The sequence below is a fragment of the Vombatus ursinus genome, unplaced genomic scaffold, assembly GCF_900497805.2.
Source record: "Vombatus ursinus unplaced genomic scaffold, bare-nosed wombat genome assembly UNPS02014812.1, whole genome shotgun sequence".
In the NCBI taxonomy this organism is placed as follows: Eukaryota; Metazoa; Chordata; class Mammalia; order Diprotodontia; family Vombatidae; genus Vombatus; species Vombatus ursinus.
The window spans coordinates 104,665,962-104,685,001 of record NW_020954590.1 but is presented as its reverse complement, the minus strand read 5'-3'; the positions used below and the strand labels follow the sequence as shown (position 1 = coordinate 104,685,001).

At 40.9% G+C, this 19,040-nt stretch overlaps 1 protein-coding gene across 1 annotated transcript in view; it reads left to right on the top strand.

Annotated features, from left to right (window-relative positions):
* Positions 1-19,040, top strand: part of LOC114054282 (zinc finger protein 704) — a 334,268-nt gene that overhangs the window by 302,276 nt on the left and 12,952 nt on the right. Inside the window, exon 8 of the mRNA XM_027877476.1 lies at positions 16,684-16,784. Within this exon, the coding sequence (XP_027733277.1) occupies positions 16,684-16,784 (101 nt within the window). The remainder of the gene's footprint in view (positions 1-16,683; positions 16,785-19,040) is intronic.

The following is a 19,040-nucleotide window of genomic DNA, read 5'->3' as shown; positions in this document are numbered from 1 at the left end:
CTGCTGCATTTATTGTTTATTGATCATGAAAAATCACTTGATTCAGTGGAGTGAAATGCTTCCTTGAAGGCTCTTTTTCAACAATTTGTCTCCCATCTGTATATCAAAACCATTCAAAATCCCTTGAAACACATGACAACAGAAATAAACTTTGTTCACTGACTCTCTGCTCATAAACATCAGGTGAGGTAAAGAAGATCAGTGTATACTCACCCAAGGTGTTTGCCATCACCAGGAATACTCTCCCCACTTGTCTTCTTCTTTTGCCATGTCCTCTAGCCACAGTGTCCAGAACCTGGCCAGGGCTTCTTGACTCTTTACATGGCTTGGATAAGATGGGAATCATCAACTCTGTTCCTCCGAGTGAGAACCACCAGGCCTTATTCTCTGCCCTGCCTCTGTGCTAAGCAGACACCCAGCACTGTCATCTGATCTCCTGATGTAACCCAGTGGCCCCTGGGCCTTGCTGTCTGACCTGCTGCTGCACACTTAGGACTTCAGGGCTTTTCCATCCACCCTGAACTTTTTTTTTTGATATGTCCTGCCTCCTTAAATTTGAATGTAGGCACTATGAAAGGAAAGACTGTCTAAGTTTTTCTAGGTGCTTGGCATATATTTAATGCTTAATAAATTCAATCCTAAAGGAAATCCAACACAGTTGAAAAGAGATTCCTTGTGGTCAATGAACAAACATTTAATAGCACCTACTATGTTCCAGGTACTGTACTAAGCTCTGCAGATACAGAGCCAATCCCTGCTTGCAAGGAGCTCACAATCTAATCGGGGAGACAACATGTAACAACAGGCTGTATACAGAATAAGTTGGAAATAATCAACAAACAAAAGAAACTAGAATTAAAAGAGATTAGGAAAGGCAGAAGGTGGGATTTTAACTGGGACTTGAAGGAAGCCAGGGAAATCAGGAGGCAGAAAGGAGGAAGGAGAGTATTCCATGCATAGGGGACAACCAGTGAAATTGCCTGGAGCATGGGGCAGCTAGGTAGCGCAGTGAATAGAGCACTGACCCTGGAGTCAGAAGGACCTGAGTTCAAATCTGGCCTCAGATGCATAACACTCACTAACTGTGTGACCCTGGGCAAGGCACTTAACCCCATTGCCTAGCCTAAAAAAAAAAAAAAAAAAAAAAAGCCTGGAGCAGAGAAATGGAATGTTTTGTGTCACTAGATCACAGAGTATGTAAGAAATGTAAGGTATAAGACTGGAAAGGTATGGAGGTGCTGTGGATGGTGAGGACCTCCAAATGCTCTTTGCAGATGACATTGTGCTGGTTACATCAAGCCCTGGAACAATACATAGACTCCTGAAAGAAGTATTTCTCAAAAGAGTTTGGCCTGACTGTCCACATAGGAAAAAACAAGTAGATGAAAAAACATCTGTTGCCCAGTTATGAAATGGAATCGGATGGATCACTTACAGATCTTGAGATTGTCCATCAGGATATATGTCTAGGAAAGACAGTACAAATGCACAACAATTTGAGACCTAGATTGAAAAGGAAGAGGATAGTACGATGGATTGCTTTCAGGAAACTGTGAAGTTCCTCTAATGATACCTAATTTCACACAGAAACAAAGACTCATCTTTTTAATACCAGTATTTCTATTGGTGGTGTTACATAGCTGTGGCATGGAACACAGCAATCTTTAAATTGAAAATTAATGTCACACAAAGTTGCAGTTTGCATAATGAATGTGATTAAGCTGAAACTACTAGAGATGCCTAAAAGATAGATTTTTTAAATGATAGCTCCATAGGTATGATATTCTGAATGGCCAAAAAAAACTTTTTTGAAATCATTATTTTCCTTCTATGTTCTAGGAAATCTGTACTATTTGACAGGTTGAAAATAAATTACTACATGGATGTTCAAATGTAAATATTACATAAAAAGCATATGATTTGACATACTAAATGATTGCTACCTTGATAATTACCACCAAGCTCCTTGATTTGAAACCATTTCATTTTAAAATATATTGGACCTTTTCATAGCTTATCATATAATGCATAGACCTGCACACTGTTGATACCGATGGTTGTATTTAATTTCCGATAAGGCTTTAGTAAGTGGCTTATGATAATAGATATTAACTTGCTTTTTCCACCTCACTCCCTTCTCCAAGATCCTTTCAAAAGCTTCTTACTGTCAACCTTTGGCAACTCCCAGACGTTTTCTTTGAGGGCTATGGTATCCTGCAGAGCTGATAAAAATGAAAGTGGCTGAATCAATTATACTGCTCTCCATTAATGAATATTTATTAAATTCCATCAAGGAATAGCTCACAACGAAAGGAATCCTGTGGCAGCGTTTTCAGCAACCCTGTCTCAGCCTCGTTCACCAAGTGCAAAATGCTCCTAGAATTCGATTTCCAAACAATACAATAGGTCTAAAGTCATCGTGAATGTTTCCTGTTTTGTTGAATAGTAGTGATTGCCGGTAGCACTGGGGATCCTAGAATGCAATTAGCAGCACCACCAAATATAGAAGGGAGAAGGGAACAGATTAGGCATGTAGGTATTAATTGACTGCAAGCAAGAACATTGATCCTCTGTCACACTGACAGATCGCTCCCAGCGGAGGTGAACATTCAATCCATTTTGGCTTTTCAGGTAGTCATGAAAAGGTCTCTGTGCCTTACGCTGTCATTTTTATAAACAACTCCATAATATATACTTGGTATATCAGAGACAGGAACAGAATTATAGAGATATGTATAGACTGTCTTCAGTGTTTGGGGGACCTAAACAATGTCTGAGGTTGTGACTTGGGAAGCATTTTCAGTGGACTGAGCCATACTGCTAGCCAAAGTAAAAACAGGTTCATCGTGGAGATGTCCTAGCATGGGTACAAATTTCTGTCCAGTCATGATCTTGTCTTGGTGCTTGTCATCTGGCTTTTGTGACTAGACAGGGTGCAAAGAAAATCTTAAGTTTTGGTGTTTGGCAGATCAAATTGTGGCTGGCTAACATTCTTCAAGCTGAAGGATAAACTAGTCATTCTGATAGAGACATAACCCTATCTTACAGTGTATTTTTTGTTGTTATTGTTTTTAAATCTGCCTTATACTCGGTGTTCTCTTAGGAAACAACAGGAAGCCTGCAGGATAGCTTTTGTTATGTTTTGGCTATTCAGTAAAGAATTTAATGATTTTCATAAACAGAAAGAAGACTGGATTCCTACCTTTATCTCAATATTTGCACTTTCAGTGGCTTGTCACATATTTGGTCATTTAACTAACTGTTAAAAAGAAACATTTGGGGCAGCTAGGTGGTGCAGAGGATAGAGCTCCGGCCTTGGAGTCAGCAGGACCTGAGTTCAAATGTGACGTCAGACACTTGACACTTACTAGCTGTGTGACCCTGGGCAGGTCACTTAACCCCAATTGCCTTACTAAAAAGCAAAGAAAAAGGAAACATTTAATAAATATTAAGATGGAGAAAGAGAAGGAAAAGAACAAAGAAAGAAGAAAAGGAGCAGGACTCCTTGGTGCAAACTGTGACAGAATTGCTGACTTGTTCTTTAGCCACAGAATGCTGAGACAGTTTTTGCCTAGTCTGCCCCAGCCTGTAAGGTGGATCATCTCAGCAGTCACCCTGGCCAAGCCTTCATTAATACATGCTTTTTAAAAAACTGGATATTTCTAAAGGTTTTTGTTTTGCTCTAGAGAGGAAGAGGTCTGAGTACTGTAATGATCTGTACACTGCCAAGTACTGTCACCACTCAGTTGCTTACTATAGGCTCCTTACAGACTCTTTTCCATTGGCTAGTAAAAAAGGCCCATTGCAGTGTGGCAAATGAGGGACTCTTTAAAAGGCTGCTTGCTTTCCTCTGTTGGATGTCAGCAGTATTCCAGAAATGTTCTGGGTAGAACCCCTCTGACAGTTGGAGTGCCTAGAATAATGCTAGCCAGACTGAAACTAAGAACATATAATTTCCCTGTGCAAGTCAATTCTAATTCTTCTAAATGAGTGTAATCTAGTTTTCAAAAGGTAGCTAAGAAAATTATGAATTATAATGAGCTGGCATTAATGATGTCTGTGGCTGTGTCTAATCTAAAAAGTGTAGGAGTCTCCACTTTATGAAGTGTTCTTTGTACTTAAAAAGTAAGTATTCAGAATTATTACCCCACTACTTAAACATTTTTTTCTCCCATATTTTTGAAGACCTAGTATTAAATGGGTAAATATTTTTCCCCATGCTCATTAGATGAGAATAATCTCTGTCTCTGAAATTCAGGGGTTTGAAGAGCAAGGGAAAAGGGACAATTCCAAAATATTTGGCCCTAATGAGCTCCCTGGATAAGATTTCTTCCCAGAGATACTAAAGCAGATAAAGTTGATTTACATACTTATAAATATAAAAAAGACATTTCCATCTTCTGTATTCTGGGAGGGAAAAAAAGATATTATTAATTACATCTTTCAGGAAAACATTTTTCCTAATCACCTTTTTTTTTTCTTTTAATTATTTCTGTTCCTTACTCTGCTTCCTTATGACTACATCAAGAGTATACAAACCAATAGATTTGGTGTCATTTGGTAAAGGAACATAAAAACAAAGTAAAATAGAAGAAGGCTTTAGGGATTCAGAATGGTACTGTCAAAATGACACAGCATTCTTCATTCTTAATGTTCACATCTGACCTCTTAAAGGAAGCTTCAGAGCAATGCATGATGAAGATACAGGCAGGGCTTCATTCCACGTCTATGTTTGGATAAGAAATTCTCCCACCTTCTTAATGGCACCACTGATATCTATAAATCAACTGCCAGGTGAGGCAAAGAGGATTTTTCTCCATCTTGGATCTAAATTCATAGCACTCAGGGTTACAGCAAGCAAAGATCCTAGATAACCAGGAACAACCTTGAACCTGATTTCCTGAGACTGGTAACTTCAGACTAAGCCCATTGAACTAAGATAGACAAGGAGCACCAGTCTTCACACAGGTCATTGATTCAGGCTGGCATTGCTGTACTCCAAACCCAAGATAGCTTCAGGCAGGAATAAAGAAAGAAGGGTATGTTCTACTTGAAGCAGCTCCAGATTCCTGAGACAGACCATATGAACAATATCCCCAAGAAACATGGGGAAAACAAACCAGAAATGGTAACGTCATTTAACATCTCACTACTTTTGTGTAGTAAAAGACAGAGCTAACTTGCAAATGTTTGCAGCAACTAGGGTTATCTAGAGCTGAGGGAAACTGTGTGGCTGCATTTTTAATTCCAATTCAATCCAGCAAATATTATTAAATGCCTACTTTGTGCAAAGCCCTGAGTGGTTGGAGACAAAACAGTCAACACTCTCTGATCTCCAGATTCATGCATTCACCTGGGGAAAACAGCATGTAAACCGATCTTGTGATGCAAGATCATTTGAGGAAGGAGAAAGTGTTAACAATCTAGAGAAGTTAGCAAAAGCTGCTGAATCCTGAAGGAAGCTAGAAATTCTAAGAGGTTAGGAAGGAATTCATTCTATGTCTAGAAAGAAAACCTATGAAGAAAGATGCTCATGTGATAAGTACTGACATTTCAAAAGCAAGAGCATTTTAATATTTTGATATTAAATACTATAACATTTTGATAAAATTCAAATCTGATAGAATAACTCTTGCTCATATAGTAATCATGGCACAAAGTATAATATTAAGTAAGTTATTCTTAATAATGGTCTATAAATTTGAATTTAGTGAGGGTTTTTTCTGACAACCTCATGAAATTAGATAGTATGAGTAATTTTAGTCCTCATTTTACACAAAAGGAAACTGAGGCTCAAAGCCCACAGGTGACATGGCCAGTAAGTGGGGAGTCAGCACTCAAAGTCAGGCCTTCTGACATCTGGATCAATGCTTTTTCTATTACACTAAATGGCCTATGACTTTTTTCATCCATATTAAAGACTATCAGAGGCTACGACATGCAAGAATATAGTATAATATGTTCACTATTAGTTGCCTGTTGCATAGTATTCTAAGCCCTGGAGGAAATACAAACTTTAACTATAGAGCCTTCAGTCTGACAGGAAGCTAAGACAGAAACGTACATTAACTACAATTGAGGGTATTAGAGACAAGGACACTTCATTGGCTTTCTATATTAATATTAATAAACTCCATACCCTAAAGAAGATCATATGCTTCTGATGTTGCTGGAGAACATGTTGAAATTATAGAATATAAAGAAAATCTTTTGTACTATGTATTTTGGACACAAACTTGCCAGAGATAAATTTATTAATTAATTTAATTATAAGCCATTTTGCTAGAAAGAGAAATTCAAAAGGGGCAAGGTTTCCCCCAAGACTTTGTGAGTCTTTTTGGCATAAGCCATTTCCACTCCCAATTAGCAGTATTCCCAAATGAAAGACAAAATTCAAGAGAATCCCTCTATAGCCAGTCCCTGTAAGGATTCTACTTTCCAACTGGTCAGAAGCACTGTAAATATAAAGCAAGGTGCTTCTGCTAATTGAATTAATCAAACTTTTTTTTCTTTTCTTTTTATTATCTTTACCCTCATCACTTTTGGGGAAGAGGAGCCATTCCTGAGTTAATTGGGAGACTTTCTCTGTAGAAACTGATTAGGTCTTTGATAATGATTTTAAAAGATTTCAATGTAGACACTATTTCAGAATTGATAGGTAAAGATTAATAAGGGTACCTCATTAAGAGTAGACTAAATAAGTTGTTTACATTATTTTGCAATATGATGTGGCCTAAAGGAAGAATTAGGCAGTTAGTAGTGAAGAGGGGAGGTAGACTTGTATGTTTCCACAAAAAGTCAGTTAGCTAGTATTTATTAAGCACCAGTTGTTTGCTAGGCACTGTGCTAAGCCCTGGGGATTCAAAGAAAGTTAAAAAAAAACAAAACCAAAGTCCCTGCTCTCAAGGAGTTCATAGTCTAATGGAGGAAGCAACATGCACAAAAAATGTACAAACATGATATACACAGGATGAATTAGGCTCGTCTTAGAGCCAAGGGTACTACGATTAAGGAGAACTGGAAAAGCATTTTTGTGGAAGATGGGACTTCAGCTGAGGCTTCAAGGAAGCCAGCAAAGCCAGGAGGCAGAAGTGAAGAGGGAGAGAGTTCCAGGCTTGGGGGGACAGCCAATAAAAAGCTTAGAGTTAGAAGATGGACTGCCCTTGTTATTCCAAGGAACAAGAAGGCCAGTCAGTGTCCCTGGATCACAGAGTACACAAAGGAGGGTAAGATGCAATCTAATAAAGAACTGTTACATGAATAAAATATCCTTTGGGAAATGTTATTATTCCCCGTAAGAGAGAACAGATGCTTATTGATGATTTCATTTCTAAAGAGTTATAGAAGACATGTACTTTTTATGTAGTAGACATTTTTCTTGCTAAATATTTCTTCTGCTGTTTAATTTACTGCATAGTTTTCCCTCTGTAGAAGATCAGGTTGTGGGGGAACTAGGAATTAATTTAATTTGGGGTTTGTTGTTTTGATTTTGGTTATTTTTTTAAAAGAAACTTGTAATTCCTTAGGTATTTAATCCCACATGCATTTATGATGATACATAGATAAATATATAAGATGAGAAGGCATGAAAAGGTTGTGGTATCTGCAATTGATGAAATTGTGAAGTTAGTCAAACCAAAGAGAATAGGCATTGATTGAGGAGGGAAAATCTGAAAGAGTTTAGTAATCCAAGCAGATTGACAGAGAGCCCTCTGACTACAGCATTTGAATGAGGCTCAAAGGATTTCAAGTTTCAAACTTTTCTCAAGAGTTTGCAGTTAATTGAACTGCCTCTATGGAGATTTTCTAAGGAAGAGTCAGTTGATTAGAGGTCAGCTAATGAAGTGAAGGAACAGAAGGGCTAGAATTCTGAAGGTATCTAGTCCTACTCAGTTATTTCAACTTAGAGAAGTCTCTGTGCCTTGGTAGCTATCATCTGTAAAATTAGAATAACGACACTTACCCTGTCTTAGAGGAAATTTAGGAAGACAATAAAAATAGATGTTAAAAACTGATTTTTTTAGGAGTACTTTTCAAATATAGATTATTTCTAAGGGTAGTGTCTGGAATGCACATAACAGAAAAATATGGCTTTGACACTAAAATTAATAACTATACCAATAAGACAAGAAAAAGAAAATGAAGGAATTAGAATAGGCAATGAGGAAACAAAACTATTCCCTCTTTCCAGATGATAGGATGTATGCTTAGAGAAACCTAGAGAATCAACTGAAAAACTAATTGAAACAAGTAACAACTTTAGCAGAGTTGCAGGATATAAAATAAACCTACATATATCATCAGCATTTCTGTATACTACCAACAAAACCTAGCAGGAAGTGATAGAAAGAGAAGTTCCATTTAAAATAATTGCAGATAATGTAAAATACTTGGGAGTCTACCTGCCAAGCCAAACCCAGGGATTATATGAACACAATCACAAAACACTTTTCACACAAATAAAGACAGATCTAACCAACAATTGGAGAAATATTAATTGGGTAGGCTGAACCAATGTAATAAAAATGACAGTTCTACCCAAGTTAATTTACTTATTCAGTGCTATACCAAACTACAAAAAGATTTATTTTACAAAGCTAGAAAAAATAGTAACAAAATTCATCTGGAGAACAAAAAATCAAGAATCTCAAGGAAATCAATTTTTAAAAATATGAAAGAAGGTAGCCTAGTAATTCCAGATTTTAAACTATATTGCAAAGCAGTAATTATTGAAACAATCCAGTACTGGCTGAGAAATGAGATCAGTGGAATAGATGAGATATACAGTCCATAGTAGTAAATGACCATAATGATCTAGTATTTGATAAACCCAAAGAGCCAAACTTTAGGGATAATAACTCAACATTTAACAAAAATTGCTGGGACAACTGGAAAGCAGTTTGTCAGAAACTAGGCATAGACCAACATCTCACGTTGTATACCAAGATAAAGTCAAAATGGATAATTGATTTAGACGTAAAGGGTGATATCATAAGTAAACTAGGGGAACATGGAAAAATGTACCTGGCATATCTATGAATAAGAAAAGAGTTTATGACCAAACAAGAGATAGAGAGAATTATGGGAAGTTAAATAGATAATTTTAATTACATGAGATTAAAAAGCTTTTGCACAAACAAAACTAATGCAACCAAAATTAGAAGGAAAACAGGAACCTGGAGGGAGGGGTGATTTACTGCAAGTTTTTCTGATAAAGACCTCATTTCTCAAATATATAGGAAACTGAGCCAAATTTATAGAAATAAGAACCACTCCCTAATTGATAAATGGTCAAAAGATATGACAAGGCAATTTTCGTAAAAAAAGAAGTCCAAGCTATTAACAGTCACATAAAAAATGCTCTCAATAACTACTGATTAGAGAAAATGCAAATTAAAACAACTCTGAGGTACCACCTCACACCTGTCAAAATGGCTACTATGACAGAAAATGAAAATGACAAATGCAGGAGGGGATGTGGAAAAATTGGGACACATGCAGTGTTGGCGGAGGTGTGAACTAACTCAACCATGCATGCCCTTTGACCCAGCAATACCACTACTAGGTCTGTGTCCCAAAGAGATGAAATAAAAGAAAACAGGACCTATTTGAACAAAAATATTTATAGTATCTTTTTTTGTGGTGGCAAAGAATTGGAAATTGGGGGGATGCCCATCAGTTGGGAAATGACTGAATAAGTTATGGTATATGATTGTGATAGAATACTGTTGTGCTGTATGAAATGACAAGCCAGATTATTTCAGAAAAACGTAGGAAGGAATATATGAATTGATGCAAGGTAAAGTGAATAGAGCCAGGAGAACATTATACATAATAATAGCAATATTGTAAGTATGGTCTTCTGTGAAAGACTTAACTACTCTGATCAAGACAGTAATCCAAGACAGTTCCAAAGGACGCATTATGAAAGATGCCGTTCACCTCCAGGAGAGAACTGATAAACTCTGAATGTAGAGTGAAGCATACTTTTTTTTTTACTTTATTTTTATTGTTTTGTTTGTGTTTTCTTTTGCGATGTGGCTAATATGGAACAATAATAATAATGGTCTATAAGGACTCTCAGGTGTTTGCTGTGTGATTTTAGCTTGGCCCTTAACCTGTACGATTTCCAGTGTAAGTGTTAAGAGTGGATGAGCACTGAAGACCTTGCAAGAATTCTGAATGAGTTCTCACCTGTGACGATGAGGGACCACACCCTTATTATTGGCCCCAGGTTTATTCACAGTTCTGGAGAGGTATGAATCCTCCCTGAAAATAGGGTATAAAAGTAAATTTTGGAGCTGATTCTAGTCATCCCTATAGAGTACAGCAGAAGAGAAGGGCTTCCCATCTCTTCTGCCTCTACACATGGACTGAATTGCAGGATCCCAAATGGAAGAAGACAGGGCCCTACATTCCAGAGACAGCTATACCTCCTCACCAAAGGACTTGTTTGTGGATTCCAGCAGCTCTGAGAAGGAGATTGAAAATGAGAAGAAGGAGCAGAATCATAGAAATCTTTGGGGAATGAGCCTGAAGGACACCAGCCTACCTACAGTCACAGACCTCTGGCCACAATTTAGGCATGGAAAGACTCTTCGTTTCTTCCAACTCTTTGAGACCCAGAAGACACCATCCATGTGGCAGGAGGTAAGAGGGAGGCTAAGAAAGAGGAAAAAGAAGAAGGCACAGTGTCCCCTAGAACCTACCCTGGGGGACCCCCAGATAGTAAGATCACCAGACCCAGAGGAATGCCTAACAGATGATGAGATAAAAATGATGGCTCCAGTAGCCCCCCAGCCTGGCTCCCGATTGGCTGACTGTTCCCAGGCCCCTCCCTCAGAGGAGGTGGCCCCATGGCGGTATGGCCCTGCCAAGCTTTGGTATGACATGCTGGGGGTCCCTCCCCATGGGAGAGGTTTTGATTATGGATTCAAGTCCGAGAAAAGCCCCTGGAAGAGGAGGAGACAACCCAAACAGACCACTCCTTGCTGAAAGATGAAAACTTTCTGATGGTCACTCAGAAGTCCTGGGAAGATGACATAATTTGGGATAACCGAGACATCCAAAGGACCCTCCCTGATGCCCAAAAAGTTTCTCAGGCAGGGTGGATTCCCTCTGAGAAAACCAAATTGCTCAAAACAGGTGATCGTGACCCTTCTCAGCCTGGTGGGTCCATTTTCATCCCTGAGAGTGAAGACCTCATCTACAGCCAATGGGAGGACAACATTATTTGGGATGCCCAAGCCATGCATAAGCCACTGTATCCTACAGTCCTAACCATTGACCCAGATGATGAGAACCTCCTGCTGTTTGATATCAAGGAGCCTGAAGAAGTAGAGGCCTCAGCCCAGAAGCAGCTTTCTGAGAAGGGCCAAACGATGCTAAGATGTGGCATCACGAGAGAGGAGGAAGCTAAGCAGACTGCGGCCCAGCTGAAAGCCAAGGACCCCTGGAACCTGTCCAATGATGAATTTTACTTCCCCCAGCAGCATGGCCTTCGGGTTCCCTTCAGGGACCCTATAATCCAGCATTCAGTTCCAGCATTGAAGCTGCACTCCAGCCTCTTTCCTACCCATATGGTAGCTGAGCAACTCTCTCTGTTTCATCGACCACCAGTCAGGTGGCTGGGCAAAGGGCCCCACCCTGTCCACAACTTGGCTTCTCACATCCTAAAGAAAGCCCAGGAACGGGAGCAGGAGCTGCAGGCTTCAGGGGGAGGTCACATGTTTTTTATGAAGACGCTTCAGGACCTGAGTGGGCAGGATGGAGATCTCATCCTGGTTGAATGGAGTGAGGAGAATCCACCATTCTTGAACCAAGTCGGAATGGCTTCCCAAATCCAGAACTATTACAAAAGGAAAAATGGGAAGGACACTGAGCCTCCTGCCTGCAAGTATGGGAACCCTGTGTTCTGTTCATCCTCACCCTTCCTAGGGCAACTCCATGCTGGACAGTTCTTACAGGCTTTGGAAAACAAACTTTTTCGGGCTCCCATCTACCCACATCAGATGGCAAACACAGACTTCCTGGTTGTGGTGACCAAAGCAGGCTACTTTCTGAGGGAAGTGAAAGATATATTTACTGTTGGGCAGCAGTGCCCAATGGATGAGGTTCCTGCCCCCAACTCAAAAATGGCAAAGAATTACATCCATGAATTCCTCCAGGTGTTTATATATAGGCAGTTTTGGAAGAGCCCTCACAGGCCTCGAAGGATTCGTATGGAGGATATCCATAGGGCCTTCCCCAGACTTTCTGAGAGCAGCATTCGAAGGAGGCTCACCAAGTGTTCAGATTTCCATCGCACAGGCATCTATTTTAATTGGTGGGTGCTGAAGACTGGATTCCTCCTGCCAAGCGAAGAGGAGCTGAGGGTCATGGTGACCCCAGAGAAATGTTGTGCTTTGTATAGCATGCAGGCTGCCCAGCAGCGCCTCAAGGATGCTGGCTATGGAGAGATATCGCTCCTGAACACAGAGGAGACCAGTGATGAAAGCGTGTGTTTCAATGATGAGGTCCAGGCTGCTCCATGGAACACAACTCGGGCTTTCCTGGCAGCCACCAAGGGACAGTGTCTGCTAGAGGTGACAGGAGCGGCTGACCCCACAGGCTGTGGGGAGGGCATCTCCTATGTCAAAGTTGCTTGTAAACCTAAGCAGGAGAAGGAAGCGGGTAAAGTGATGGGTACTGATGCAGACCTTCGATGTCTCACCCTGAAGGAAGCCAAGAAGTTGCTGAGGGTGTCTGGGATGTCAGAGGAGGAGATCCAGAAGCTGTCCCGCTGGGAGGTAGTCGCGGCTATCCGAGCCCTATCTACCAAGGAGCTATACTCAGGGACCAAGACCAGAACCCTCACCAGATTTGTGCGAGTGCCCCATTCCTTAGGGGCAGAGCAACAAAGACACTACCAGCAACAGGTCCAAAGAGTTTTTGACCTCCAGAACAAGCTCCTGGCTTCTACCGAGGTGCTGTCCACAGACACGGACAGTAGCAGCTCAGATGAAGAGAATGGTCATGTGGTGGAACGGATGTCTTGTGAAATTGAGGACCTCCTGGAGGGTAAGACCAGCCCTCAGAGGCTACAGAGAGAGAAGGAAAAGCAGGAGCTCCAGGAGCTGCGGCAGCTGATGCTCAGAGATGGGGCCGCTCGCCTCCAAGACAAAGGCAAGAAAGAGAAGCGAGGTCGGGGCTCAACCACCTCAACTCCTATGTCTCTGGTTATCCACCGGACTTATATTGATGAGTCTGGCAAGGAGTATGTGCGGAGTGAGATAGTCCAGGACCCAGCAGTGGTCAGAGCATACGTCCTCGTGAGGAGCACCAAGGATGAGGACTCCATCCAGAAGATCCTTCTGGCAGAGGAGCAGAAACAGCGGGAATTGCGGAAAGAGAAGAAAAGTCTCCAAGATAAACTTCGCCGCATCTGCAAAGCAGAGGAAAGGAAAGAGCAGAAGGAATGCCTCCCCTTAGAACATCTTCCCAAGCCAGAGGCCCCTAAATTGGGTCTAATATGTGGTAACTGTGGATCCCATGGACACATTAAGACAAACAAGATGTGTCCAAAATACTGCCCACCCAAGGACCTGGGCTCCAGGCTCAAGGGCATGACCCGGGAACAGGAGGAGAAGGAGCTGGCTAAACAACTCCCTCAGGAGTCCCTTATCAAACTCCAAGGAACCAAGATTTTCATGAAGGGAAAGCTATTTGAAACCATGAATGAGGTCCAAAGGCAGACTTTGAAGGTGAAAGTTGAGAAACAGCCCTTGCCCCAGAAGAGCCAGTCTGGCCCTCCCCAGCAGAGACAATCTGTGTGCCTACCCAAGAAGAGCCAGTCTGGCCCTCCTCAGAAGAAACAGTGTGTGCGCCTGCCTCAGGAGAGCCAGTCTGGCCCTCCCCAGAAGAGACAATGTGTGACCCTGCTCCAAAACAGCCAGTCTGACCCTCCCCAGAAGAGACAATTCGTGCACATGGACCCTAGTGAAAGTTTGAGCTGCATCCGGCATCCATGCCAACCTGCTCCTCCTTGCCCTCCATCTAGTAGACATGCAAAATCTCCTCATCTAGTACCATCTCCCCAGAAGAGACGATGTGTTCCCCTGCCTCAGAAGAGCCAGTCTGGCCCTCCCCAGGAGAGACAATCTGCGCGCCTACCCCGGAAGAGCCAGTCTGGCCCTCCTCAGAAGAGACAGTGTGTGTCCCTGCTCCAGGAGAGCCAGTCTGGCCCTCCCCAGAAGAGACAACCTGTGCCCCTGCCCCAGAAGAGCCAGTCTGGCTCTCCCCAGAAGAAACAATTTGTGCCTCTGGACCCTAGTGAAAGTTTGAGCTGCATCCAGCATCCATGCCAACCTGTTCCTCCTTGCCCTTCGTCCAACAGGTATGCAAAATCTCCTCATCCGGTACCATCTCCCCAGGTCCCTTTGGAAAGGCCTGGGAGGACTCCATCTGTGGAGCTTATGGCCAAACCCCTTCAGAAGACTCTGCCACCTCCAGTCCAGTTAGCTCAGAGTGAACCTGAACCTCCCTCAGAACCCCTGCGTAAAGACTGGAGTCTTCAAAATTGGCTTCAACAGAAATACAGAAGTTTAACAGGGCCTTCCCAGAAAGGACTAGACTTCATGGCCCAAACTCAGAAACCAGTGATCCCTCTGCCCAAGGCGGGCCCAATTCCTCCATGCCTCCGGTCTCATTCTGCCAGAAAGTCTCAGAATCCCTTAACCTCTTCAAAGCCATGGTTGCGTGATTCATCTGACCAGCAGTGCAAAAGGCCCAGAAATTCTTTATGCCAACTTGGTCAAGAATTGACCCAGGAACCCACAATTGCTTCCAGACAAGTTCCTCGGGACAAACTGGGCAGATCACTTCAGAGACCCCCATTGGACAAGGACACAGAGCCAATCCCCCTACAGAAGTCAGGTGCAGGGGTACCCCAAGTTCCTTCTCTGGACAGAATTACAAACGGCCCGGCCCCGAAGCACCAGCACAGTATTCTGTATGAGGACCTCCAGGTTTCCGACACAGATGAAGAAGAGAATAACGAGGAGAAGGAAAAGGTATAGAATAAATAAGGAAACACAGTGTAAGATTTTGCCTTCTTGTGATATGGGGGTGTGAGAGCTTTTGCAGGTGGAGAGGAAACAAGATGAAATTTTGGAGAGTCTTGGTGGTATGCTTGAAAAATCATTTTATTTGAGATCAAAGGACCTGACTAAGTTCTGGACCTTCGACATATATGGCCTTAGGTCATTCAACCATTATGGTCTTCAGCTCCTGTGTCTATCTCTAAGAGCAGAGCATTGAGCAAGATGATCTCCAAGGCTCTTTTAGCTCTAGGCTGGATGATATTTAAACCAGAAGAATGTGAAAAAGCATAGAGACAAGACAGGGTCAATCCTGGAGCACTTCCTATAGGAAGGAGGGCCTAGAGTTATTTTTATCTCTTATTGAGTCTTCTCACAAGCTGTATAGAGCCAGTGATTCTCTGCCCACATTCCTGCCCTTGCCATCAACCAGCGTTTTCACCAGAGAGACTGGGGACTGATTCACTAGGAAGAAGATGACCAAGGTCAAGACGATATACCAGGAAGACCATAGGGAGAACTGGAGGGGAAAAGACACCCTTGCCTACGTCCTCTATGCTGTATAGATCTCAGTGTTGTAAATGGTTTTATAGATGGGGAGTGGAGGGGTAGAGAGATAGGTCTTCTGAACAGGAAATGGAAAATGGGAGGGGATGTGACTAGATCCAAAGCCAAGATGGTCTCTTCTGATTCTGCCATTTATTCATGCAGGGGATGAGTTCACTCTATTCAGTTAAATGTCTGCCTCTAGAAAAAGAACTGATACTGTCTGAATACAGACTGAAGCATGCTATATTTCACTTTCTTTCATTCTTTTTTTAAATTTGAGTCTTCTTGTACAAAATGACTAATATGGAAATGTTTTACATGATTACACAGGTATAAAAACTATAATGGATTGCTTACCTTCTTGGGAAGGACAGGATGGAGGGATAGAATTTGGAACTCAAAACTTTTTTTTTAAATGTTAAATTGTTTTAACACGTAATTGGGGGTAAAAATAAAATATATATTTTTTTAAATTATATATAAATGTAAATTGAGCACTTACCCTATCCTTGGAGCCTGGTAAAAATTAATGTAGAAGGGGTTGTTCCCCTCAAGATAAACCTGCGCCAGTAGCAATCTCTAATGCTGGATAAATCTTCTAGAATAGTCCATGGGGCAGGGAGAAACAAGCCTCCAACAAGCCACTTCATACTTCATGGCTCTAAAAGCACAATCCCTTGGTTTCTGTAAAGAATTTTAAAGTGTAAATAAAACTTTTCTATTTTTGAAAAAAATAAAATAAAAATACTTTTGAAATATAGATTGTTACTAAGGACAGCTTCCAGAATGCACATAACAGAAGCTTGGGCATTGTTCTTTGGCTGTCGCCATTTTTAACAGGTTGTCTTTCTTGTTTTACATTTAAAAAAAAAAAGGCCATATTGTCATTATCTTGTCTGTTTTAAAAGGCAACCTCTGGGAAGACAGAGAATGTGCCTTTTCTTTGAGTAGTCAGTCTGTGTATCCAAGTGTCTTACACGGCACAGTGTGATGAGAGGAAGGATTTTAGAAAAACAGGCATTACATTATAAATTGTGTTCTCTGTGTTTTCTGCTAGGTTTCCCCAACACACAATCGTCCTGTGGGCATAGGAGAGCAGAGACAACAGCAGAATCATTCAGTCCTGTCTTCACCTCCCAGAGGAGCAGTCAGCTTAAGGTATGAGTACTGAAACAGCTGAGGAACAAGTCTAGTCCCAAGAAAACCAAATCACAATTAGAAATACATCAAAGGAACAGAGAAATAAGCAACAGAATCTTCTTTAAACCTGTCCTGTGGTACAATGGTAGAATTAAAATACCCTTTCCTTCAGTCTCACTTTTTGCATTCATCAGTCACTGACCCAGAGTTGTCAATTGGAAGGTGGAGGAGAGTTGTGGTAAAATTTCTAGAATAAGTTTGTTTTATTAAGGGACAGGTAAAGGCATTTGTTATGTTTAAGGCTCAATAGTTACATAAATTCAAGGCACAGATTTTTACTCTAAACTCTTTTAATTCATACTTATCTGCTTATACTAGGTCAATTTAAAGTCTGGGCTTCATCAGATAAGTTTTCTATTGAATGAGATACTAGATTTTCTTAATCAATCCAAGAGGACCTCCTAAAAAACCTTACAGAAAGGGCTATAACTGAAAATTTTTGTACCCAAAGCAGGTTGTGGAGGAGGCTAGGAAATACTCTTAGACATGACTCTAGGGGGTCAGAACCCACTGTGGGGTTGGAAACAAACAGAATCTATATCAACTAGTACAGTTGCAACCACACCTAGATGCCCTGGACCCCTGGGCCTCAAAGCCCCTAGCATGCCTTCTTGAGATGGCATGAAGCGCCCTGACAGTCCATTGTGCTGAGCTGCAAAGATTGGAATGGGTGAGCAGGGGTGCTAACCCAGAGAGGTGGAGGTGAGCACAGAAACCCAGATAAACAGGTTGAAGCCAGGTAGGGTCTATCACCCCTCCCAAAAAGTACATTAGAGACAAAGCGTGCCCCTAGCAAAAAGTTCAAGTTCAGGAACTAAGGCTGGAGAGATGAGTAAAACAAAGAAAACACTAGCTACTATAAAGAATTCTTGTAGATGCAGAGATATAAAAAAATCCAACCTGAAAGAGAGTAATTATAAAAACCAAAAGCAGAGACTCGAGGGGAAAAGGGTCGATTTTCCACAAGAACTGTGTTAATACCCAGAAGAAGTGAAGTAGAAGATAAGAAATGAATTAAAAGATCTGAAAGAATCAGAAGAGAATAAATAACTTAGAACAATAAGTGGTAAACCTTGCTAAGATAATGGGCTAACTGAAAACTAGCCTAGGCCAAACAGAAATCATTGACTCTTCTGAGACAGTAAGGAATATGAAAACAAAATAAAAATACTGAAGAAATAGAAGAAAACATAAGCTATCTGATATCAGAAACAACTGACCTGGAAAAATGGTCAAGGAGAAGTAATTCAAGAATGGTCTTCCTCTCTGAAAATTATGATTAAAAAAATCTTAGATACTGTGTTTCAAGGAATCGTAAATGAAAACTGCTGAGATCTATTAGAACCAGAGAGCAAAGTAAAGATAGAATTAATCCACTAATATCCACCTGAATAAATCTCAAAAGCAAAAGTCTCATAGACAAAATCCAGAGCTTCGAAGTCAAAGGAAAAACACTGCACAGATCCAGAAAGAAGCAGTTCAAGTACCAAAGAAACACAGTCAGGATGTCACAGGACCTGGCAGTTTCTACTATACAAGAGAATAAATCTTAGAATACAGTATTCTAAAAGGCAAAAGCTGTTGTCTTGCAAACAAGAATAACTTACCCTGAAGAGTTCAAAATAAAAGTTTTTTAATTTTTATTGATGTTTTGGTTTTTACATTACAAACATTCCCAGTTTACCCCCACTCTGGGAGAGGTGGAACAAAGTAAAACAATAAAACTTGCAATATAGTGACCTATCTAAAAGGATATGCAATCTGTAGCACATCTGTAGCACACAGACACACACACACACACAACTTTTTTAACAATTCTTTTAAAATTGTTCTTTTTAATTAACAGAAATCTATTTTCTCTCCGTCCCACTTAATTAGAAAACAGAGAGAGAGAGAAGAGAGAGGGACAGAGAAAAAAGAAAAACAAATTCTCTCAGTGGCTGTATACAAAAATGTTTGTTTCATTCTGTACCTTACATCTACTCTCTCAGAAGGTGATAAAACCCAAAAAAATACTCAGCTTAAAATAACTACATAAAATACTCACTTAAAATAACTACATAATGTTGGTTGCTTGTTCATTCTGAGAGAGGACCAAAATGACATCATTACGTTGGGGTCGAGGTCCAGTGTGTCTGACTGTGGGTAATCAGACCAATATGAGCTCGGAGTGTTCCACCACAGGTCGGGCACAAATAGTCCCTGTGAACATTC